The sequence below is a fragment of the Crocodylus siamensis genome, chromosome 10 (genome assembly GCF_052110815.1).
Source record: "Crocodylus siamensis isolate JL-2025a chromosome 10, ASM5211081v1, whole genome shotgun sequence".
Classification (NCBI taxonomy): Eukaryota; Metazoa; Chordata; order Crocodylia; family Crocodylidae; genus Crocodylus; species Crocodylus siamensis.
In genome coordinates this window covers 61,315,810-61,342,267 of record NC_143404.1, presented here as the reverse complement: position 1 = coordinate 61,342,267, position 26,458 = coordinate 61,315,810, and the positions used below count along the sequence as shown (strand labels likewise).

The 26,458-nt window shown below is 40.3% G+C and overlaps 1 protein-coding gene and 1 long non-coding RNA gene across 12 annotated transcripts in view; one reads left to right on the top strand and one right to left on the bottom strand.

Annotated features, from left to right (window-relative positions):
* NFATC2 (nuclear factor of activated T cells 2) overlaps positions 1 to 25,434 on the top strand; it is a 125,183-nt gene extending 99,749 nt beyond the window's left edge. For 4 of the 5 annotated variants that reach the window (XM_090020852.1, XM_090020851.1, XM_090020849.1 and 1 more), the window contains one exon: positions 18,893 to 25,434. In XM_090020852.1, the coding sequence (XP_089876978.1) occupies positions 18,893 to 18,948 (56 nt within the window). In that variant the 3' untranslated portion in view covers positions 18,949 to 25,434. Of the gene's footprint in view, positions 1 to 10,022; positions 10,111 to 18,892 lie in introns of all 5 variants that reach the window. The other variant, XM_090020850.1, reaches the window with a different exon arrangement.
* Positions 1 to 26,458, bottom strand: part of LOC149856695 (uncharacterized) — a 279,751-nt gene that overhangs the window by 16,690 nt on the left and 236,603 nt on the right. For 4 of the 7 annotated variants that reach the window (XR_016438379.1, XR_016438380.1, XR_016438384.1 and 1 more), the window contains one exon: positions 21,913 to 22,023. This is a non-coding gene — a long non-coding RNA (uncharacterized LOC149856695). Of the gene's footprint in view, positions 1 to 21,912; positions 22,024 to 26,458 lie in introns of those variants that run through there. The other 3 variants (XR_016438378.1, XR_016438383.1, XR_016438382.1) reach the window with 1 other exon arrangement.

Genomic DNA, 26,458 nt, shown 5'->3' with positions numbered 1-26,458 from the left:
ATAGTATTTGATTAAGAAATTATATTTAAAAATGAAACGCAGAGTAGCTTTCCCTTTACTGCCTACTCAGGAAAGGCAAGGATGCTTTTAGTCACTATAATTTCTGCTTCTCTGTTCACATATACATTGTCTGAGTTTATTTGCTATGAAAATCAAGCCCCATCTCTATTTAAATTCTGTGGAGGGAGTCTGTGAGACAATGGAGCTAGCCAGGATACAGGTTTTCACATGCTATTGCTTTAAGTGGGCCATTCCCTTGCCTAGGAATTTGCAGCTGGAGCATCAGTCATGCTGAACCCTTGAAGGAAAACAAAGCCCAGCAGATTTCCAAAATATCAACAGCTGGATGCAGATGACATTTTAAAACATTAAAAAAAAAATCACGATTTTCTCAAATTACTCCCTGGCCCCTTTCTGGTGCACCCCCACACAGCGACAAACCAGATTGCAGCGCTAAGGACAGTGGGTGGCACTACAAAAACAGCCTGGAGTGCGCCACAATCTACCACTTACAGGTGGAGCAACACATCCAGCAAGAAAAGCTTATACTGGCACTCTGGATAGGAAAATAGTCGTCTTATTTAAAAGGAAACGGACAGAGACCGATAGCTTCAAAAACTGGTGTTGATGCCACGTGGAGCCTTCCATGCGCAGGTGATCAGTTCAGAACTGACTGCCCCTTCAGATGAGCATACAGTTAGGGGGAAAAAATGTGATTCACATCATAGATTCCCAGGAAACTGTTACCATATTTACGCATATCTAAGACAACTCTGAATTTAAGATGATCCCCCAATAATTCGATTCTGTACATGGGAGATGTATATATTTGTTATAATTTTCCATGTATAGCATTTAATTATTGAAGGGTCATCTTAAATTTGTCCCCGTCTCTCTGCTTCCTCCCCCCTGCCCTCACGGCAGTGCAGTGGGGAAAGCAGTGGCAGGGGGGGCAGACAGCACCCTAGTACACTTGTGAATACATGGTAGTTAGGAGGCCCTACCTCTACCAGTGGAAATAAAGCATCTGGTAAGCTCTGGCTTTCTTACTGACATTGTGGAGACAGCCCGAACGTGGCCACAGACTGAACTGTTGTCTCACTCTCGCAGCGCAGTAAATTGAAATTCCTGCCAGGTTACTGATGAGGCGGAAGAGCTGCACAATGTGAGAAAAGCTTCCATTGCTTCTATCTCCTTTTTACACACTTAACCTCCATTTCAGCAATGCATTTAAGCACCTGCTTAAATTATTCTTTATTCAAGCATGAGCTTAAGGGCCTGCTTATCCTGCAGTCAGTGGGAGTTAAATGCGAGATGCATATAAGTGCTGAATGAGGAGAAAGTTTCAGGGCCTGGCAGTTTGGCATCTTTCCCAGCAGCAAATACCCTTTGTTTTTATGTTTTTTAAATTTACCTTGCTGTCCTTCTTGAACACTCTGTCAAATACTGGGCATCTTCCTTCTCTCTTGCTGCCGGACTTAACTAGTGCATGACAAGGCAGGTGATTCCAGCCCAGAGCCTAGTTATTCCTGGGTACAAGTAGATCCGAGGAATGCATGCAGTACTCTACCGTTTCAGCCTGGTGACAGATACCTTGAGTGTGTGGTACAGTCCACAGCCACGCCACTGTAATCTCATGAATATTCAGGGTGGGGTAGTGAGAATGTGCAGCTGTCCCATTTTTAACGTGGGTTTCCTCCCCATCGTAGCTGGCTCGGGGTGCTTTCCTTCTGCAGTTACCCCTGGGCAAAGCACACTGACCATTGTAGCTCAGTCCTAAACATCACAGTTGGTTCAGATCTTCTATTGTGAACAACAGCTTGCCACAGTGACAACTGTGCCGTCACGTTCCAGTGCTGAGATCCTTCATTGCAACGATGTCACACTGAGAACAGAAGGCAACGTTGCCTCACAACCGGTTAGTCAGGTCTGTGCACCTGTACTTGGAAGTATCACTCAACCCTTCACACTTCTACTTGTTGTCTCATGGCTCAAGAATTTTTGGAGTAGCATTTCCACTGTTTTTTATTGAAATGTGTTTCTTTGAAACACAACAATGGATATAGTATTGGTCAAGTTATAAAAATTCATGAAGAACTTGAACCAGACAAGTGGTGAACCCTCTCATCTCTCCCTAACCCACATTGTGAAAGGTATTTAGGTGCCTAGTGCCACTGATTTCACAGGTCCCTTAAGTAACCTTAAAAAAAAAGGTCCTCAATGCTTTGCAGAAGGCACTCAACTGTTTGCAGCATCACGCAAGTTACTACAGGTGCCTGTGCAAACAGAAATATTGCAAATCATTATATTTGTTGATGTAGTCTCTTGATTATGTGATACTGTTGCATACTATATGGGCCAATTAGCTAATGGCCAATTTTTTTTTTTTGCAAAAAGGTGTCCTTCTCTGTGCATTGGAAGTATGTTTATAGAAGTCAAGAGTACACGTAATCCCAAAGGGTCAGTCTTGTGGATTATACAAAAAGGCATGAATTTCTGTTACTTCAGAGTATCAGTTTGTAAGACCAGAAAGATTTCTTTACCAATGCAAAACCATTATTTATGGTGACTTATTCATTATATCAGTGGAAAAGAGTAAAGAGATTCAACGTTATTAATATTTTGATGAAGTGAGTGTGTTTGTCCCTCTGGAATTGATCAAAAAGAAATTCAGGCTTGTGGGTCTGGAAAGAAGTCTGGCTGTCCTTTGAGGGCATGGTGCAAAGGTCTGTCCTGTCCAGACTTGGGTGGTGGGGCTGGACCCAATGATCTCACGAAGTCCCTTCCAGCCCTAAACATCTGTGAATCTGTGTAAAGGTGACCTTGGCGTGATCCCAGGTTTTGCTATGAACATGTTCTGACAGCTCTGTCTTCAGCTAGTTCCCCAAATTTAAGAGTCAAACAGTATTCCCTAGCTGAACCACACTCTGGCTAAGCAGTCTGCCAGTTGGCTTTGCACACATTCTCTTGTCCAGTGAGATCATACTAGACATAAGCAAGTTTTAGCTTTACTTCAGAGAAGAGGGTGTTTTATCACTGCGTGGTTCCAGCCCTGCAGTTGTTTAGCTGGCACTCACTCAGAAGGCATAGCAATGGACAAGCAACAACAGAAAACACCAAGGATACATCCACATGGCACAAGGCAGTGTCGACAAGCCATACTCTTAATAGATTTAATATGAGTTACAAAATGAAAGCTCATGAGCTGCCATGTATGTAAGTGGCCAGAGCTGTACGCTGTCATACAGCAGACCAGGACTTGGGAACAATTAAAGATGTCCTGCCAGTTACTTGCAGCTTTGTAACTTGTGCTCTTGAGGTTCTATAATGAGAACAGCTTTACTAGACCTGTCTCGCTATACACATAGCACAGAGACTTTTTAGCTGAAAATCTGGACTGCCTCATTAAAATCTGGGATGGATTCTCTGGAATAGTCTTCTTTTTAGTGGTTCCAAAAATCTTGGCATGCAATGTTGAGGAGATGTCTCCAGAGCATCAGAGCCCAGTTTTTACATAGTTGGGGGCCAATTTGTTTTAAGTTACTGCTACTATTATTAGGTTGGGAATTGCCCAACCTCATTAACTTTGGGCCGGCTTGCCCACTTGTTAGCAGAAAATGAAATGATCTAACATTGACTGCACACTAAAAAGCCTGGTGCGGTTTCTGGTAATTGGCATCCTTCCCCTCCCGCTTAGAACAAAAGTGTTATCACTGTCATAGATTCATACTGAAAGTTTTGGCTCTTTGGGCAACAGATTTGAGTTTTTCTTATAATCTCAGACTAATTGCTGGTAAGAGGTTTCTGCCCTTATTTAGACAAGATGCAAATACAGTTATGGAGTTGGTTTCCTGTAGTCTTTGTTTTTTCCTTCACAGTAACAGTGTCACTTTATGGGTTTACACTTAGCACATCCTTTGGACATCCTCCTTTCATCCCTGCATTTGGCATACATTATCATTTGTATCCCTGAGGCTTCTAGATACAATGATCATGGACCAGGACCCCATTATGTTTGGCTCTGCATAGACATTGCAGGAAAAAAAAAAAAGGCAGACAGTCCCTGACCCGAAGACCTTATAACCCAAAGCAAAAGGCAAGCCAAACGACGGAGACATTGTACATGGTAACATCATGACAATGTTCCATTATGTCACTGCTTCCTAATGGAACTGCTTCCTAATGTTAATGGCACTCAAACCCTGCAGCTTCTGGAGGTGTTGAGGTTCAAACAGGAGCATTACATATATGTAAGGGTTGAGATTCCCAAAGGGTCCCAAGGTTTCCAATGCTCACAAATTGTCAGTAGGAACTGGACACTCAGTCCCACAGACTCCTTTGAAAACTCCAGCCTTGCTGTGCACCTGCACAGGCAGAACATATATATATGCCTTATTTGCACATGCTGCTACTGAGACTGCGTGTGAAAACCGAGAGCTTGCTAGCAGAAGGCTCATTGCATATCTTCTGGATACAAACTGACAGAAACGTTTATATGTGACTGCACATCTTCTCTCACCATGGGACAGCTCCTTGTACCGTACTACCCTAAAGCCAGCATGACACTATTTCAAAGGTGCTGGAGAATTTTAATTTGCCAGAGGACCAATGAGAAACTCCACAGGCCTCCATGGGCTTATTTATGACATACAGGATGAATAGGTTGCAAGCAGTCCTCTGATGCCTACATCAAAAAAGGGACTCTCTCCAGTCATTTCTGCCTTTCAAATTAAAACACCTTATATGCGTGACTCACATTGTTTCCTAGCAAATAGGTGAAGTCCAGGACTGCAGTAAAACTGCAGAATGACAGGAGAAAAATAGTGGTTGTATTTGTCGTCTTTTCCTGCCTATTGGTGCTATTTTAGAGGCATTGTGGTAACTACTGTGACTTGTCTTAGCATTTAATACAGGAGGTGTGAATTATCATAGGAACAAGTCATAGCTAAACTTCTTGTTTTTAATATATTGCATCTAAAACAGCTTTGTTCATACTGAACCAGACAGCTTATCTCAGCAAGTATTTAGCAAGTTTGAAGGGCTCTAAACATCCACTCGAAGACAAGCATGAACATGAGACAGTACACCATTACTCCAGTGATAGGTTGCATAAGTTTAAAAATAGGAGTAACATCTGTTATAGAAGTGACAAAGTGGAGACTCCTGCCTTGTACTTGCATCCCTTCTTCAGCCTCAGTCTGGTTGATGAAACATTTCCATATTGGTTGAGCCAACCAATCTGGCTTAAGGAATATTCAGTATACAAGCTTTGACTTCACTCGGTCTCATCACATGTTAACTAAAACTAAACACCAACTTAATCTCTTCTTAATAACTTACTAACTCTCATCCGGAGAGAGCCAGCTGCATGACTCAAGCACATGTCCTCCCCTTACAATTTCAGCCAAAACTATCTGGCATCAAACTACTGCAGAAAGAAAGACATATCTAAATATACGCAAGCAGAAATAAAATAAGTTAAAAAAAGACTTTGTTACGGAAAACTAGTGCAGATCAAATCCACAATGTGCTGGAAGTCTACACCATGCCTTACTCCAACTAGTTGTCCATTTTCAAGGTATGCTTCTGGAGGTAACAGTTTAAACTTTCAATTCATTTTTCAGTGCCCTCATTCGTACTTGTATTGAGACTAATCACACAAGCACCTAACCAGTAGATAAACAGGATATCTAAGCTCTTCATTCTTTGCATGATGTCTAATTTATGAGGTCAATATAATCAATAACCTTTGCCCCTATTTTGTGAGGTCTGACAGTTTTGCCATTACTCACTGAGTTAGTTCCTTTACGCCACTGGCACACGAAATGGAAAACCGGTGATAATCCTAGGTACCATAATAAGATTCTTTGATCTATTCAAGCTTAAGTACATGAAAAGTTGCGGACCACTCAGAAGAAGGGTGCTAGGAAAGACATTCAGAGTAACGTTCCTGGCGGGGTCAGCTTCCCCATCACGCACTGGCCGGAAGCCAGTTTCACTCCCCAAACCAGTCTTCTGGATATCAGCGCGGTAGAGCCTCCAGATGAGTTCCAGAGGCCTCCAGCATTGCTCTGTTAATGCCTAACAGTGTGCAGGAAAGAAGGGAAAGTACATGAAGCCTTTGCCTGGCACACTTTCCTGATTACCAAGTGACGTAAATTCTTCCTCCAGTTCAACATGTAGGCAGAACCTGTGCCTATCTTAGAATCTCCTGACAAAAAACCAGTGATAAAATACTGCAATCCATCAAGCAAACAGGAAATCACACTTCTGAAACAAAAATGGCCGTGCTGTTACAAATCAACCTTCTCTTGCCATTCCATACAAAATGACCTAAGATGAGAAAGACAAGTGTGTGTGTTTTCTATAAATACTGCAGCACCTGCAGTATGGTTTGTGGAGAAGTATCCTAGCATCCTCAAAGCATTGATCTCAGTGGACTCAACTTACAACAGGAAAAACTTTTAAATAACTAAAACCATCATAAATAACCCTTTACGATCTTTAGAAATGTTATATCTGCCTCATCTTCACGTGACACTGATACATTTCCCCCATCGAAGCCTTCACGGTTATATATAAGACTCCCTCCCCCCACCTTTGCTGTTTGTACTCTGGAGATCAGTTCTCTTATTGTGGGACCTCGGTAAACTGACTTCGGGAACTAAGCAATCAGTTAACACCCAGTACTCTTCTTAACTGATTAACTGTGTGAACCTCCTCCGGCCACAGAGATGTAATGACTTTTTAACTAATCCCTTACAGATTTAGGTGCGACTCATTACTGATTTACAAGGCTGTAACTATTAGTGGAATAGTGGAACAGGCTGAAGCGAAGCATGGCGATGGGGAAAGGGAATCCAGGAACTCTACCAACAGTGGTAGGAATGGAGTTGGGGGCAGACAGGGCTGGGGAGAAGGAGCGACACGGGTTTCAAATTGGCTACACTCTGCAAAAGTTCTCTGTTTTCCTTTCTTTGTAAGCGTTCCATTTTCTTTGGGCCTTTAAGAAGAAAATACCTTCAGGAAATGTGTTTCTGCCCAGATGGCTTGTTGCTTATGGCACTATTCTGTGCTTCTGAGTAACACATTTTGTCTGAGGGATTGAGTAAACAGAGGCACACAGGTTTTCAGGGTAAGTTTTCAAAAGCATTCTCTGACCTGCATCCTCAATTTTTGGGTGCTCGGGTATACATATGTAGCACTGAAGTACCAAGAGCTCACAATTTAGCTGAAGGCTATGGGAGTTGCTTGACATGTTTTAGGTGGACATATGCAGTGTTGTAATAACCTATATCTAACCTACTTAGATACCAAAGGCCCAGACAGAAGTGACAATTTTCACCTGATCTGGCTCCTGAATGTGCTCTACAGCTGTGACCAAACACAAGTGCACAGCTGCAGAGCTCATTAAAAGGGCCTCATCCTGTGACAATCTGAACCATCACTGCACAAGGGTTCAGATGAAAACAGACCATATTCATTAATGTCTGTCTGTGTGTGCTGAGGACAGGGCTGGGTGACGCAGCTCAGGTTGCACCTCAAGGTGGGGGGCTGCAATCCACACACCCCACCCTCCAGAACTCGCTGAAAAACCCAGGCCAGACTGCCTCCGTTCCCTTCCCCTACTCCCATCCTGAAGACAGAGCCGGGGCTGGGCAGGGGTAGCAAATGTCTGTTGGGTCCAGAGGATCACTGTAATTCATAGCACTTCCTGCAAAGCGCTGTGAGTTACAATGGGGAGCTCACCTCCATTCGCACCTCAAGTGCCTATTTGCATCATCACTGTGCCTCAGCGACCACTTTGGAAAATGAAGTCTTGGTGACATGGGCCAACTCATAAAACTTAGGAGGAAAGATAAGCTCCTTTTTAATTCTTGTATTTTAAAAGTAGCCTTAGATAATTAAGGCTACTTTTAAAATAAAAGAATAAGGCCTAGTCTCTTTTTTGGATGCAGACTAATAGTTCTAGGGTCATGCTTGGATTAGCAGGGTAATAACAGTCTGCGGCATAAGTAGATTCCTGATCCATCTTGAATTTTCTCTTGATGCTGGTGTCACGTTGTGCATATAAGATATTTTGGTTTAGAAGAGAGCAGAGATATGCTTGACTTCCCCCCTTCCCCATTTTGTTACACTCACACCCAGCTTCCTGTTAAAGATTCTAAGTAAAGTAGTATAATCCTCAATTATTTCTGTCTCTCTCTCTCTCTCTCTCTCTTTTCTTGGTCTGTGAGTTGCATCATTGAATGACAATAACTAGAAGGTATTCAGAGGCTAAATGGAGTTCTGATATTGATTTTGGGCTTCAGTCAGAAGTGTAAATCTGACTGAATTTAAATTCTCTTTTCCACTAGATCTAGATGACGGCATTAGATTCTTGGAATGATGTTGATGAATGGATGGGGATTTGAGTGCATATAAGCTGTCAGACAGTGTATGAAATACCATTTATTTGGCTTAATTAAATGTGATTACTATTTGTTTGCCTTAATTAAATGTAATTAATAGGCTGGCTTGCCATGGGAGATATCATATGACAGTAAGGAAATACACAAGTGTTAGCAAGGTCCTAAGATGCATCCAAGCCCATTCGTTCTAGTAAAGTGTTGAATTTTGTGACAGATTCATACATTAGGAGCACGTCTACACATGATGCTATGTCACCGTAGTGGTGTGCTACAGCAATGTAGCGTCCACAGCTATCTAGATGTGACCAGAAGCTACTTCGCCATAGTGACGCTGCTCTGTAGTGTGCCACTATGGCATGATAGCTGCTAAAAATAACCGTGTGACGTGTGTATGGCACGGTATGGGTGTTTACTGTGCTGTGCTTTAGTACTCCAAAAGGAAGTACTGAAGCACAGCACAACAACAAGGTTTCCATAGGGCAACGTGTAGACGTGCCCTAGGGTTATTAAATGAAGCATAAGCAGGAGTCTGGGGATTTCTTAGCATCTGGAGTATATCTTTCAGGCTTTTAATTACAATACTAAAAGAAAAAAAACAAGTTACAGTTTGCTGGGACTTGTCTTCCTGTGTGTGATACTTTTAAGCCTGCACCTTAGGGATGGAGTTGTTCTGCTTGCTTATGGAAAGGCTCGTTTTCCAGGAGATAGGGCATAAAGTATGTCATGGATAGCAGGTCCAAGTGCATAATACGTGGCTATGCTATGTTAGGGAGCCAAATAAAATATTTCCTTTCTATATATAGTCAGCAGAAGTCCAACAGCAAAGACATTTCTGAATTTTGGTTTCAAAATTATATTAGCCTGCAAGGGACATTTTTTATTCTTTAAATATTGTCAAGATTTTTCAAAGCTCCATACTGTGTTTAGACAGGAGCCAAGTGCTTTTGTGATGAATCTAAAGGAAATGTGGAGAGTGGTGATAGAAAAAAGTAAAGAAACGGAATTTAAAGTACTGCCATTTTACAAGAAAAAAATGTTACCCCTTTTGCAGTTCAAGCTGAGACTAACTTCTAGAATTTATTTTCCGATTTCTTTCCTGTTCTTCAGAAGTAATGCAAAAGCTAATTTACATAGCCACTGTGGCTAGTTCTGTGGGGAAAAGAGACTGACTTCTGATCTGGCATAAATGTATCATGTCTTACTGGGCCATTAGGATGATAATTACATGGAATTCTGTAAAAGGCAGTGACTAGTCTTTGACCTGATTTGCAAGACACATGAAACTCCTGTGCCTCTGAAACCTCAGATCAAATTATCAGCACTTCTGCACAGTTTGTGATAAAAGATTATGCTGGTTAAGAAGTTTGAATATTACTTTTTAGATCATATCAGTTAGGAAAAGCGGAAAAAAGTAAAATAAAGTGCTGGATCTGAGCAAATAAAAAGGTCAGCGGTTAAGTTCTGCCTTATGTACTGTATATGCTGAAATGTCCATTGAATAAACTAAGACACAAAATACAAGAGTAGCCAATGACTGTAACATTTGCCTTTGTAGTAGAGGTCGAATGTTACTTTTTTTTTCTCAAAAATGGTTTTGCAAATCTTTTTCAGAGCTGATAGATACACACCTTAGCTGGATACAAAACATTATATGAAACAGAATGACTGTGATCTTTGATCCAAGCAATCAAAATAAAAGGTAATTAGTATTTTTCTGCCTTTTCTCCAGCTGTGTGTTTTCTTAACCTTTATTTTTTTAATTAAAACGATTTTTTTGAAAGATCATACCACTTTTTATTTGGCTTAAAGGCTTTTAAATCTTTTTTTATTATCATTATTCCTTTTACTTCCATTTTATATATCTATATCTTGTAGATATGTCTGAAATATCTGGGGCTCGGTGGGCAGGGAAGCAGCTTTGGTTGTGCATGCTGTGTTAAAGAATATTGACATGTGCATTTGGTAGTTGTCTTACGTCGTTAGAGCCTGGAGTTTGCCTGTTTATTCAAGCATGTTTTCTCAGCAGATGCATTGCTTCATGGATGCAGAGTAAAATTTACTTTCCCACTCCTTGCTGCAGGGCCCTTGTATGCACTCATTTCCCTGATGCATATGTCACATCTTCAGATGCGAAACTCCTTTTCGCATCCATGGAACAACATTGGCTATGCAGGATTTCTAATTGGCAGAACAGTACAGATGGGAGAATTTACTCGTACTACAGATTTAGCGTCTCTAACAAGACTTATAAGTGAGATCCTGCAGCCTTTAAGTCTGGCAGCACTCCCGTTGGACCAGAAATTAGTAGTGTGTGCACACTGACTTCACTAGACTTACTCCTTATTTACAAGCACCTGACTCAATGCCAGCTAAAGCTAAAAGGAATCTTTCCCTTGATTTCACTAGACAAAGCCCTAAATGAGGAGAGTCGCATCACGTCCAAATTTGGCCTCTTTATGAGCATGGTTTGAGCAAAAGCTGCAAAATTAGACCCATTTGTGTAATTCTCAGAGTTTTCATTTAAATTTGTTTATCAAGGAGGACACAGTGTAGAGACTTAATTTATATTCACTTAGAAATTATGACTTTGTCATGTGCATAGACTCAAGATTTTGCATCCTCGGCCTCAAAGTGAGCCAAAGTAATATTTTTACTTTTGTCAGTTACCATATTCCTAGTAAAAATGCTATCAAATATCCTTTAAAAACAGCAATTGGCATCCGCTATTTTTAACTGGCTAGGCTAAACTATATACACAAGAACTGCAGTTCCCGCTGACTTCCCTATTGCTATGGGTTAGGCAATGTGTCTTCCATCATTAAACCCTTATTTTTCCCTGGGATTTATGTACTTATCTATAGAGAGCTGTTTTTAGTATAGAAGCTGGGCTGATGAGAGTTTTGCAAGTCAGAGGTGTTGCAAATGTCCAGGAGCATTGTTCTGACTGGTCTTGCAGATAGTTGCTTTGCCAGAAACTCTCACACAAGCTTTTAGTACCGATTTAAAAAGAGAACATTCAAACAGGAGAACATTCAGTTCTGGAGACTTTCTCTCACGTGGCAGCAGATCTTCTTGCTGGCGTAATTTGTCTTAGCTCCAATGATTTCTGTAGAGCTACAACAATTTGAACCAGCTGAGTCTCTGATCCCTCCTGTATAAAATAGACTTGGGTGTTCTTAAAGCACCATACACACCTCAAAGAAGATTTTCAAAAAAATCATTGCTAATGACCCTGAATTGTGTCCCATACAGATTTGGGCTCTGTTAAGGTCAAACAAATAGTGAATTCATCTTCCTCAGCACCCCTGCAAGAAAGGTCAAAATGGTCAACCCCACTGGGCAGATGAGTAACTGAATAAGAAGAGGTTATGCAGCCTGCCCAAGGTCACACAGAAAGTCCCCGTGATAGACTCCAGATACCAGAGATTTGGGCAAATACGCTAAATACCAGCCCTTCCAATGAGTTATGGATCCATGATTTCCAGATCTGCACAATGACATTGTGATGGATAGAAATAAATGAGCTTTTATAGGGATGCAGGAAACATTCCATCCCTCGAAAAAGCCCAGCCCCCACTATGGCTAGTATTCAGTCCTCTAATATTAGGTGCTTGGGACCACTGGACCAATCCAGTAAATATGAAAGTTCCCATCCCCTTTCCAGATGGGGGCTGTGCAAGTGATGTGACATTGCAATAAGTGCCACCTTGCTTCCCACCCAGCCATGCCGAAGTGGCTCCACTGGGTTAGTGATTGTGGTGGGGAGGGAGAAGAGATCCTCATTAAACAAGGAACATTTCATGCACTATCCATTAATACTTCCCATTGCTCACACTGATCACACGCACAGCTCTACATTTGGCTTAGTATATTTATGAAGTTCAAGTATATAAGATCTAAAGTAAACCAATAGCACTTTAATGACCTTTATAGTTTCTTTATACATTACCATAAAAACAAGAAGTAAACAATATGCAACAATATCCAAAACACAATCAAGACAAAATTTTAAAAAGACCATGAAAAAGTATAGAAAACCGCCTTTTTTTAAAAATTTCTGTTACCTGTGATGCATCTTATGCATGTGCAAGTCAAAGAATTTGGACTATTAACAATCTATGTTGTAAGTCAAGTCACAGGTATACCACTCTCAATTGTGCTTGCTGCCCCAGTCAGGCACACCATTCTTGGTGCAAACTGCACTTGCAAAATGGAAGCCATCCTGGAAAATGTTGTTCACTGTTCATACACGAAACAGCCTCATTTGCATGTGCTGACTAGATATCTAATTGCAAAGCGCCAGTCTCCCTTTGTGGGCTCAGATGTTTCTCCACACATGCAAATGTGGATTTTTTTCTGTTGCGGGCCTGATTTTGAAGGCATTTAGATGCCTGTCTAAATCTCCATTTATGATTCAGAGTAACGAGATAGGCTGATATTTTGTCTCCACTGCAAATATTATGACTCTAGCTGGACGATACAGGAGAGATTGGACAATCTGGTAAAGGTACTGCTGATACCTAAGCTTTACGACAGTGTCCATTCTCTTCTGCACCTTTCAGCCATGCAGTCATACATATTTGCACTGGAGACAAGGTACCAGCATGTCTCTTTTCATGATGGGATTAACACGTGTAACTAAACACACTGTCTAAATGTAGTGCAAATGAATAAAGTCAATTTTTCAACCCCAAAAGTAGGTGCTTAAATATTGTGGAAGAGTTGGGCCTGATTCTAAGTTGCAAAACTTAAAAAATACAGGCATCCCCTACCTCCCACCCTCCCATGGTGTTGTAGCCATTCTGGTATAGTTAACTAATCCAGGGATCTCCAAATCCTAGGGCTCCTATATTCCATACACGGAGGCATCACAGAAACTGTGGTAGGAACTCTAGTCTAAGTAGGCACTTCCTTGGTTGGCTGATGTCAGACATTATTTAAATGCACATTTACATTATTTAATTTTCATACTGTTTGCATGTGCCCTTGTGAGTTGCTTGGTCCTGTTTTCACAATCATTTTTTATTAAAATGCACAGTGCAAACATACTCCAAAGCAGGCACATGTCCAGTGCCTGAACATGATTATTATATTTTATTAGTCACAGAATTTGTTTCTTTTCCACTGAGAATAGCAAGACTGGGATTCACTGCTGGAGAGACATTGTTATTGTGCTCCCAAGAAAAGAGGGATAGATGAGCTTAGAATGTATATTTAAGATCAGGATGCATGAACCCTTCCTCCAGAATCTGGAAGAGTCCCAATATGTTGTTCCCCATGTAGCTTGCTGCAGTGATGTAAGGCACTGCTATCAGATCCAGGCTTTCCCAAAGCATGGAGGAAGGTGCACTAAAGGGAGTAACTTCATTTGGCTTAAAATGGAGATACCAACAAGCATGGAAGACTGGAGCCACGCTTGTCACTGTTCTTTGCTTATTTATGTTGAGGTGCCTAGGAGCCCCATTCACAGACCAGACTCTCATTGCGCTAGGTGCTGTATGAAAAATGGCCTCCCAAATCCTTCTCACATCTCCGCTGTATAGCAAGAAGGAAGCAGCCTCATCAACCAAGTCAGACAGTTATAAGATTTAGATCATTACAGCAAAGAGAGTCTGGTCTATGCATCTCCGGAAACTCCTACCCCACCTGCCACAGCAGAAACAGTAAGCCAAGCTCTGCAGTAGTTAGTCAGAGCGTGAAAGAAGCTGGAGTCAGTGGGGTCATAAGGGTGTCTGCTTCATTCTCTCTCTCTGCCATTTCCATTGTTCTTTAATGTCAACTGACCATCTATTTTTATTATCTTAGCCCACAAAACCCACTATCAAACTGCAGCAATACTGACTGCATCAGGCAGGAGAAAAAGTAAAGCTGACTAACCCAGTATTTCAACTACTTTACCACAGTCTTCAGACCAGTTTTGCATCCATCAGCTACAACCATTCATATTTCCAACAGGCAAGATCCCAGCCCGTCTCCTGTCTCTGTAACATTAGCTTGCAAGCTCCACATTACAGATGTTTTACTTTCAGGTTTCAAAAGTAAATAAAAAAATTCCCCTGAAGAATTTGCTCCGGTACGTTTAATGAGCTGGCTTTAATTACATTTTCTAAACGGGGTAGGATTTTACCTTCTCATTTTCATCTAGAATGGTAGACTAGAGATCAAAATGAGCTCTGGCAATCATGTTTCCATACAAGGCGATCACATTAAATAAAAGGAAATGCATATGCAATATGTTTTTGATACACTGGCTGAATGAACAAATGTGTTGATAAATAAATCAGCCTGCCTTCTCAGCCCACTTCTTTTTATAAAGGAAATGACCCTGCTAGAGTTGATGCCCACTTCTTTTACCTCACTGCTATTTTTAGCAGAGGCTGTGAAAAATTTCCATTGAAGATCTGCTCCTCTCATTTCCTGGGTAGAGAAAACAGGAAGCCCTTTAAGCCGAGTCTAAGTAGGTTTTGCATGAAAGTAGACCGACCTCACCTCCCACTGGCTGCCTGCTGACACTGCAGAACATCAGAACAGCAGATGTGCAGTGATAAACTCACAGAAGCTAACATCAGAGGGGCAGAGAGGAGGTTAGGGATGAGGAGATGGCGACAATCCCTTTTCACGGTATAATAGCCAGCACCAACTTCTTGCTGGCACACGCCCTTTTTAAGCAGGCACCTCCACTAGTCAAATTGAGGTCATGAAGCCATATCCTACTGGGAATTAGAAAGAAAGGCTCAATTCTGAGCCAGGTCACCAGCAGGATTTCTCTACCCCAGTGGTTTTCAACCTGTGGCCCATGGACCCCCAGACTTCTCCAGACTATGTCTAAGGGGATTGCAAAAGATGACCATGATTAAGCAAAAGTGTGTCAAAACCCACACCTATAATTCAAAGGGGGCTGCAACTCCATTTGAAATTTCCAAAGGGGTCTGCACCTCTATTCAACATTTTTTAGGAGTCCACAAATGAGAAAAGGTTGAAAAGCAGTGCTCTACACATACAAGCTGAGCCCATCTCCTTACGCAGGGAACATGTAGGAGCCCAGAATGCACTGAAAACGGCATGGTTCTGCCATCTTACAGTGCAGGTAAATGTTCGGGGCCCACACAAAGGAGTCCACTTCTGTGCAGTATTAAGTTGGAGCTCTATGGGTATGTCTACATGTGCAATTAAGGCGCAGCAATAAACTCTGGCATTTATCTCACAAGCATTTATTGCTCCCAAGCACACCATTTGAACATGCTCCCAGGACTGCAGCATGTTGAACTGTGTCAGAGCAGCCCCAGCTGGCAGGGGTCCCCAGGGCTCAGCCTGCCAGCCCAGGGCTGCTCCTGCCTAGCTCATTGTGCTGCAGAGGGGCTGGCTGGGGCATGAGGGTGCTTCAGGATGGGGCTAGCAGGCAGCATGCATTGGAGCACCCTTGTGCCCCAGTCAGCCAGGTCAGTGTCTACACGTCCAGTACTGCACCGTAAAAAACTCTGCAGAAGTGTTGAATTTGTATTTATAAGTACTACCTTGCTATGGAGTTTATTAGTTTACTGCAAACACATAGGGCCATGTGTAAATGCCAGGACTTTTACTGTGAAGCTAATTAGGCAGCTTTGCAGTAGATGTCTTATGTAGATGCATCCAGTAGATCCTAATGGACTGGAGCATTTGGGAAGCAAGATCCAGTAGAGCTACTAGCTATTTTTTCCCCTTGGTAGGGTTTGGTGCAACATTTGTGGGACATATTTGCAGCCTTAACTATGCTAAGGAGATACCTTTTTCTTCTGGTTCCTACAGAGAACATCTTTGCCCCCTTCCCCCTCCTCTGAGACTTAGTACGAGCTATAGATTTTGGCTCTGAGCAAGTAGAATATATATCATAGACAGGGTGCCTTGCAAATGGAGTATGGCACAGTCTGTATTTGCTCTTGACTGAGTTGTATTGCATATAAGGGAGAGGAATTTCAGCCACATACTGGTAACCATTAAAATCTACATTTACTTGCTTTCCCCAAGTAAACTGGGGATAAGACAGCCATTTTTTAAGCTATAGAGAAATGCTGTCAGACAAAGGAAAAGCCTATACGTATTAGTTTACATGTATTATATGTTTGAAATCGAACTAAGTGATGTGGATTCTTCCTGCTTAAAGAACCATGTTAATTATCTTTGAGTAGATTATTTTCTGATTTGAATCTGACCTTTTCAGTCTTCTTTCAGACATCAGAGGAGAAAGTGTTTTTGGTTCTGTTAGCACAGTGGTCCCCAACTACTAGTTTGTACATAGCATATTTCCCACAAGACACCTCCCACGTTGCTAATACCACAGGACATTTAAAAGCTCACCATATTAACAACCTCCATTTTGGCATGATGTTGCCTGCAGGTTTCTCAGTATTGTTGCCCACAGGCCAGCCAAATTTACTGCTTCCCTTTCATGTGAGCCTGCTCTTGGCCTGACAGTCATCAACACAATCATTGCCCACAAAAGTCAATGAGAGTAGTCTTGTCCTCCCTTATCAGAGGGCAGAAACATACTTTTTCTAAGAAGTATAGGACCATTAGTAAGTGAGACATTACTTCACGTAGAGCATACACTGGGGACATCAGAAACCACCACCCTTCTGGAACTGCAGAAGCACATTCCTCTAATTGTTAAATTTCCCTAACCATCAAAAATTTAGATCCTTTCAACAGGACACTACAGTTCTGTGAAACACAGGCGAGCTTGTTCCGTTGAAGGCAAAGGTGCTTTGTTCTTTGAAATAGCCTTTGCTCTTAACAAGTTCATTTCTTGTTGAATCTTATCTGGGGTGCACAGAATTTTTATGCTATAAGGTTCTTTCTTTGCTTAATCAAAAAGTCTTCACTTTATTTCCCTCTCTCTTTTTTGCCCTGATTCAGGAAAGTGCCTCCTTTTTAAGACAGGACATGTTAGCGAGTGCATGTGAGCATGCTTTCTCCCTCTCTCTGGTTTTGAGTCAGAGGAGGCATGGTGTTAACACTGTTAATAATTTAAGTGGAAGTCCAAAGTTAGCATGACAGAAAAGATGGTCATGATTGCAACTGTGAGTAGAGATTGGTTTGTTTGGATTTGGAAGCAGAGCCAAATTAAATGTTCTCCACCGCTTTCGGGATGAGGAGAAAACTTAGATATTGTGTCCTCAACTGGTCCAACTATCACGTTCTTTTGCTAGCTGCACACACCAATTAGTCAAGTATTTATTATTATATTTATTTAATTTGTAGAAGCACGTGAAGCAATTTTACTCAAAACTTGGGCTTTCACACTGAAGAAAAAAGTCTTTCATGTGTTTGAACAGGCCCAGTTATCTTTGTTATTCTTCACACTGTTTCCAAGAGCAATCACCATAATTGTGTGTGCAGACAGAGGCCCCGGATAGCTAATCTTGGCAATAACACACACAAACAATTATTGTAATTGTAGATACAAATTAGATATAGCCAAAGGAGAGAACTGCCCACTTGGAAGTGCAAGCCCAAAATACTGACCAGACAGTGTTTTACATATTAAAGATCTGAAATGGCTTTTGGACTTGCCTGTCTTGTACAAGAGTTAAGTGAAGTTAGAGAACGCCTGTTGTGTAGAGTAGCACGTGCTGTGTGGGATTTTACATTGAAAGAAAGGAAGGGAGTACTCAACAGCATTTTGTTCATCTTCAGTATTAATCGTTAGAACATAGGTTCAGGAAGTGAGAGCAAAAAAACATACACAATGGAACAAACATACAAGAATTAAAACGCTTGCACACAACTGCCCCTCCTGGCACATTTAAGGCAAGCATGTGTCAGGTTCAGCACGTGGAAAGATACAGTTCTCATTACGTAGCGTTTCTCTTCTCTGCCTCTCCTGTCTTCACCCTAATTTGAATGTCAACATGCTCATATAGGATGGGACTTTTCCTCTTAATGTAAAAGAACATCTATGACATGAAGAGGAAATATGTATTTATGAGGCATCAGGTGTGTTTTCAGGACACAAAAATATCATGACTTTTCCAAAATACCTGAAGCATGCCGGACACAAAAAAAGGGGAAAGCAGAGAGGCATAGCCCATAACCCTTATCCCAAAAAGCATTACCCCTCCAGTCAGTCAAGGCTCAATTTGGTGACTTTTTTTATGGGACATAGTCCTAGGGTCACAAGCATAACATCCGCTGCCTAGAATTTAGTAAGTGTTTGTTGGGCTTTAATTGTAAATGTGACACTGAAAGGCTTGGAGGGGAATTACTAGTGCGGGGCAGGAGTGAAGAACAGAAATGAGAGGAAACAAGATCAGTCGCTCCCTTTAAGCGGGAACACCTGAAAGATCCATTCAAAGTTTTATTTTTAATTATATTAATGTTATGACAAAAGCCGGGGGGGGGTGTTTTGGACTCTATATAACAAAATGTGCATGGACTGCTTTGGATGCTTAACACTTGCAGAATGCTCTAACATCTTTTTCCTCTCTCTCTCTCTTATTTCACAGTTAACGAAATTATCAGGAAGGAGTTTTCTGGACTCCCTGCCAGAAATCAAACGTAGAAGAAGAAATTTGTGAGACAACTTTTACTGAATCCTTCCATAACTGACCTCTTAGATCCTTCCACTGCCCCTACAACCTCCTGCTTCCTTAACGGTTCATCTCAAGGCACCGATTCAATGCAAGGAACAATGTACTGGCATCAAGCTGACAGCCTTGACTAAGCAACTCACCACCTCTCTCTGTAAACATCAAAAAGGACACCCTTCCTTTAATCCAAAGATCATTGTTCTCATATACCAAAGCATGTGTCTAAGGAAACTCTTCGTGCCTGCTGCAGAAAAACACACACACACACACACACACACACACGCGCACGCACGTGCTTGCGTGTGTGTGTGTGTGTGTTTCCTAATAATAAGGGAGTAGAAAGTTGTCACTCCAGAGCTCTGTAAAGCCATTGGGTTTGTATATTTGTGCTTATTTAGATAATATGGAAAATGTGGGAAGAGAGCTCCCATGCATTTTATATAAGAATAACACCACTTGCCTTAAAGTAACAGTACATTTTCTCCCAGATCATAAGCCTGTTAAAAAGGTGGATTAGCCATTCTTAGTCCAAATTTTATTGCTGGGGGGGAAACCAAGTCATAGGGAGGCTAAGTTACTTGCCAAAGATTGCACAGGTCACTGACTAACGTGAGAACAGAACCAGTTTTTTCTGACTGAGCCCTGTGCTCAGAACACCAAACAGTAGGTGCCCAGTGAATCCAGGGCCTTTCATTTTTCTCATCCGAGCTGTTATGCCTTTGTAGAAGAGGGATGCTTGAAAAGAACTAACAAAGAGGTCAACTTAATATTTCCAAGCAACAACCCAAGTTAAATGAAGCCTAGAAAATGAAGATGCATCTGGTTGAGTTAAGAGAAATCTATTCTAAACAGAATGATGCCCATCCCAAGAATTTGTGGTTGGCCCAATGTTCAGCTAATGCATATACAGCTCCTTAGATTTTTTGATAATGAAATCTGCTGTTTATTTTAAGATAGAGCTTACCTTCAATTCCTAACTGTTCTCATTTAGCAGCCAGAATATTTAACCACACAAGCTTCAGGGGAAAGTAGTTACATCCAAAAGAAACCACAGTTTTTCAAAGCTGGTGGCAATTTCTAGAGGCGTTATTTCATTGTCAGCTTACTAAGGCAGCTATACATTGCTTGTGATGCCAACACATAGCTTTAAATGTGCTGTACTGATGAATACTTATCACTATAAAGAGACTATCTAACATCACTGACATCAACAATTAGTCACCTAGTAAGCTTTCTGAGTTTTATGCTGTCTTTTTTTAACATTTCATTGTTATGTTGGCCTGACAACATACATGGCATACGCTGATCATAAATATATAGTGAAGGCTAAGCATGATAGATAGTCCATCAACTAATAATCTTTTGTACAGAAATCAATAGTCTTTAGAAGCTCCTAGGAAATATGCAGAGACCCCCCCAACCTGGAGTGAAAGACACCATGGTCTCAAAATAAAGACAGCCTGAGCACCTATGTGTCTACATCGCCACAGCATGAATTAATTTATTATGAACAAATTAGATCAACTAAACCTAATGTGGAATGTTCTCCCGATGGCGCAAGAAAGAAAACAGCATAAGCTCCCTGGAGGAAAAGCTGAGTTTGGCTCAAGCATTCTTCATAATTACAGTAAAAATGTATCTGTATCTTTTACAACTCAAGTTTGCCACCTAAGCTATGCAAGGGCTTATGTTTGGAGAGAGAGGGGGAGGCTGTACTGTTCAGGATGTCTTGTCCAAAAAATGGCCTCACTTAGTGCCTTGGCTCTTAAACAACCCTGGATGTTAGGAGTATTTGAAATCTGAATTCTGCAAGTGGGCCAACTAAAAACCCAGGCTTTAACCATTCTCAGGGCATTCAAAACCCAGGTCTGTATTTGGAGCAGAATTTTGTGGCTTGAGTGTCTCTCTATTCTTAACCCAAAACTGGCACTTAGACAGCTGGACTGATTGTGAAGTTTGCTTTTCTTTGCTTCCTTCACAAAGGGGTCTAACATATGCTGCTTGTATATTTTAGACAATGCTAGCATAACAGAGACATTGCTTCCATTAGACAGTAATATTCTGCTTTGTATGATTCAGATCTTTTCAGAAAATCATTCCCTATGTAATTTTAGCAACACTAAAAACTAAATATTACACCGTACTCTTTCTTCCTGCTGTTCACTTTGCCAGATATACATGATCCCTAAGTAAATAATACCAAAGAAGTATATTTTACCCAGTGAGGTTAATAGGCTGCTTTTTTTGCCATTGGCTTCCATAGGAACAAGCCTGGGGCTTTGAGTCCGATTCATTAAAATGACCTATATATAAAATAAAAGCACTGCATATTAAACACCACCTCTAGTGGTCTAGTATTGGAACACATTCATTTCCCCCAGAAAATCTATTTGAATTTATAGCTTAAAGAATATTCCCTGCCATAAAATATTCAGGAACTCTGGTTCTTTTTAATGCAGCCTGAAATTCCAGACAAAACATCCTTCTCTTGTCAACTGTTTGGATTCTCAAGGAGACAAAAAGTCCACCTTTCAGGAGCAGTTTTATCTAATTTGACATTAAATGAACAAATGTGCAGTCTAAAGGTGTTTCCCCTGTTTTATGCAAAGAACTACCAAAAATCCCCATCAAAAAAGACGTTATTTGGCAGATCATCTCCCCAGGTACATATTTTCCTTTTTCTTGTGGGATATTTAATAAGCAGCACAAAGAACTAGGGAGACTTATTTTCACAATTAAGTGGCGAGATGGCATGTTTGACCACACTGTAATTTATTAGGTGGCAATCTAAAATTAAAAAAAGAAAGAAAGAAAGGAACAAAAAGGGATAGCGTTCTGTTTAGAAATGCCTGCCTGATTTGCACATGCAAATCCGCTAGAAACCTTGCTGGGTTGGGCATACAATTACCATACTGGAATGTGCAGTAATAGTAGTACCTTTCCATTGTGTGCGCTTAACAATCCTGGTACAGCCCTCCGATTACTGCTTTGAGCATCCTGCTTTGTTGCCCCCTTAATGGTTATGCTCTTCTTGCTGTGAGGCATGGCTGCAGAAACCAGAAAGAAAAGTATAAACAGAGAAACTAAGGGCTTTGATCCTGCATTGTGACTCATACAGCTGGTGTAGTGCTCCACACTGAAGTCAGACTGTGGGATCCACCCTGAACCATGCTCTCTCTTCTGTTTCTGTGGAAGACTTAAAAGTCCACTGTTCTTATACTGCCCTTCAAGAACAGGGCGGTGTAGGGTGGGACAGTAATTTCCATGTGCTGCAAATTATATTAAGTTGGTTGCATTTCTTCCTTATGTTTAAAACATAAAATATGGTAATTCACCTGTATGTGTGTTGGTGTGTGTGCAGATACATGCACCAACCAGTTACAGACTTGGGTCGTGATCCTGTCTCTGGCTCCATTCAGGTAATGCTGTGTACCCGCATGAGGCCAACCTCAGGATTGAGCCCCCATAGATGTATATAATATAGACTACATTTTAGTGGTTTTATTTACAACTACATGAAGCAGGCTATGCTACTGTATCTGCTTGTCATCATTTTACATGCAGCCATTAGATAACATAGTCTTAGCCAACTTCATATTTATTTCTGGAGGAAGGGAGGATCCTAAGACAGAGTTATGCATTTTCATCTCTTTCTTTTAATAAAAAAGCCCAAAACAACAGATATGTTAAAATAATATAGTTATGCTGAAGAGCTTCAAAATATACAGTACTAAATTATTTCCTGTTTTTGCTGAGCAGTGTTTTTCCAGTATTAATATTGTTACATAAATAAGAATTGCTCGCGCTCTCTCTCTCTCTCTCTCTCTCTTTCTCTTTCTGTAGAAACATTAGGTTCACCTTGGAAGAGTTAATAGCTTTTAGTGAGTAATTTGTTCTCACTTTATCTGGAAGATAGCCATATTTGCACATGAGGAAATTCTGTCTTTCCTCAGTTATCTGAATGTTTCACCGCAGTGCCTTCCTGCCATTGTACCAAAGGCCTTCCAAATATATTGTCTGAAGGGTGAACAGCTCTAATGCATTTTCCATCAATGTTATACCATGCTAAGTACATGGGGTTCATTGTAACTCAAAGTTCATCTCTATCTTTTTTATTATTATTTCCATTTTTTCCGTTAGAGCTTTGGCTGCAAATTACAGGATGAGCTTCTATAAATTGTTGCCTTAAATATATGAATGCATAAAATAAAATCATAATTTTTGATATGTAAACAGGCTGAGAGTGTAATAAGAGTGCACAGATACCGGGAAGATTTTTTTTTTGTCAGATACGAATGTTGGAAGTAAAGTTTGCCAGGGGAGTAATTGCTCATGAAGGTATTTGCAATGAAATATAAAGTCCTTTTTTGTTTTTCTCCATGAGAATGAGCAAAATGTAAGACCTGAACAATAGAAAAGGAATGAAAGTGTCTATTGTATGTGTTTTTATTGGTAGAAAGAATGTAGAAAAGCCATGGTTTTTTGCACTTGCTTTATTTGTATCCATGTAAATATGTATCACTTCCATTCTTCTTGTAGGAATACACCGTTTTCTAAATGTAGAATATTTCCAAAGACAGCACTATGTTATTCTCCATTGTATAAAAACGCTGCTGCTTGGTAATATATCTAAAAGAGTTCTCAAAATTAGCTAGCATGTTTTTTAAAATATATTTTGTAATCCATATCTTTAAAAAAGGAAAGTGTCTATGCTTTTTATCTTCCCCAGTATACAACATCTTTTGAATTAGGGATGGTATTTATAAATGGTCAGTTTGCATTTTTCCAAGTATCTTAACTTTTCTATGCATTTGTCATTGAACTATTTTTCCCCAAAAAACAATATTTTGATAAATATTCCAAAGACTCCACACACAGTTTTGAACAATCTACTTTTCTAATCTGACTTCAAGCTCCCTCAAATCATTACTAAACAGAGAATAAATATTTCCCCCTTGGGAGTCAAGAAAACATCTCCATACAATTTTTTAAATGGGTAAAAGAGATGCACAAATTTTGCACCACTGTGCTCAACTTTCATTCTCTGGATTGAATGTTTTATTTTTTTTAGGCCTGTGCAATTGGAAGGGATGCCTATTAACCGCAAGTTCCCAAAACACTCAATTACATATTGTTTTCTAGTCTTTTGCCTTATGTGTTTTGTACTGCCTATGATTTCACATTTGTATTTTAAGGTATCTAGTTTGCTATCAAATGCAAAAGTGTATAGTTCTTAATACACTGGGGACTGTCCATCACTTTGAATGTTTTGTGTGAAATTAAGAGTTCCCTCCTATCTATGTTACTTTATAACTCCAGTGGATGACAGCTGATAACAATTTTCTTAACCATCAGTCATTAATCTCCTCCATTATAGTCTATGTAAGATTTGTTTATCCATGGTTTAATTGTTTCCAGTGTAGAGTCCAAAGAAACAAACTAGTACCTGACCACTGATGCAATAAAGTTTCAAATGAAGGTGCTGGTAGCTGTAAAGAGACATATATCAAACTGACTGGCAACTGGAGAAAAGGTTATATTCTGAGTTCTCTCTCTATAAAAACAGAAATATCAGCTAATTCCAGCATTTACAGTTGTTTAGAATGGCTGAGACAAGAAAACTAATAGGATCTACACAAATGCTAAAAGGCTATGCTTTCCGTTCCCAATCAATCCATATATTTGTATTAGCATCATACTAAGACCTAGATTCCAACATACTTATTTATGCTGGGCATGTCTACCCGTGCATATAAATGTAGTACACAGTAAGTGGGAATAGGCCAGCGTCTACACGTACAGGCATTAAAGCATATTAACACTGTGTGTGGCCTGACTTAGGACTAAAGTTAGTCCACATACAGAGTGTTGCTGCACAGTAAGGTATCTACATGTGCATTACTAATCGGGGGTAAATTTGATACCTCCATGAAGTAGGTATCAAATTTACACTCAAGTCAATGTAAGTTACCATATTTACGATGTAGTACGGGTGTACATGTATAGATACACGCCCATACTGCAGAGTAATTTTGGTTACTGCGCAGTAAATATGCACATGTAGATGCACTTGTTGAACACAGATTTACTACGCAGGTAGTTCAATGTGACTCTGAATATAGTCAGGTGCTATTCAGTGAGTAAGGGTAGCAGTAACTGGGACATAAGTAACTTAAAATGTTTTGGTATTTTTTCATTCCCAGCCTCACTGCTAAAGTCTTGGCCTATGTTTCGTTAACACCTGAAATGAGCAAATAACTTTCCAATTATTCTAACAGATTTTTTTCTAATCAAATTGCTTGTTCAAAAGTCTAACTTTAAAAAGGGAAATGGAGTTTATATCATTTACATTCCTATGCAAAACATTGTTAACCTCCAATTTAATGATTTTTACTATCTGTAAAATATTTTTATATAGCCTGTACTATGGTAGTTTAGCAATAAATCAAAGGACATTGGCTGCATGTGTGTTTGTGTATTATTAAAATACCTGGATCACTTTGTCTACTGTAATTGGGCCCAATCTTAAACCTTTACACTTCTGAATCATGACATTTGAGCTACTCCAGCAGACATTTGCAGACCTCTGTATAAGACAGGATTTACCCCTATTGGCAAATGGACTCCCCGCTGTCTCTTGAATAAAGATCTCACATAGTTTCTATAGATCATATTAATTTTACAGTGAGAACAAATGATAAGGTCCATCCTTCACTCTCAGCCATTTTTTTGCTTTCCCAGTAAAAGAACCAAATAATTAACAGGTGTTCTGTAGCATCCAGTACTATACACATTTAATTGCTGTCTGGATACACGTGTCTTATGTACAGCTTATAAACAGTGGGGATACGGTCCATTTAATTTTTCTTCATCTAAATCTTAACTCTGCAGTTTCCTGCAGAAGACACTAAAAGATACATTTTCAGACTGCTGTGCTGGAAATGTGCCCAGAAAGTCCATTATTCTTGAGAAGAGCTGAGTTTATATAGCATACAATTAAAGACATTTACCTTAACCAAATCAATATTATCCTTTGCATTTAAGAACAGAGAATGTGAACCATATTTGATGCATTTGTTGAACACAGAAGCAAATGCTTTGCTTTGCTTATTCACAAAAGCCATGTGGAAGTCCTTAACTGCACTACACTTTACAAAGACTGGAAAGCCCATAAACCAGGCAAGCTTAGCCAACAAAGAAGCTGTGACTGGGCTGGGAGGGAGGGCATTTTATGATGAGCAAATATATGGCATACAGAATTTTTGTTTTATTCAGCAACAGGAAAATTTAAGTAACTGAACTGGGAAATTCCACGGTAAAGGCTGAAAACTTGAATACCTGAGCTGACACACCAGCTTTAATTTACACCTTGAGCCTGAAATAAAGTCATACAACAGCACCCCAGATTCTTAGTTTTAACTATGAACTTCTTGGATATTGTTGATTTAACTGGGATCCTTTAAGCCCCTTGAACATATGAAA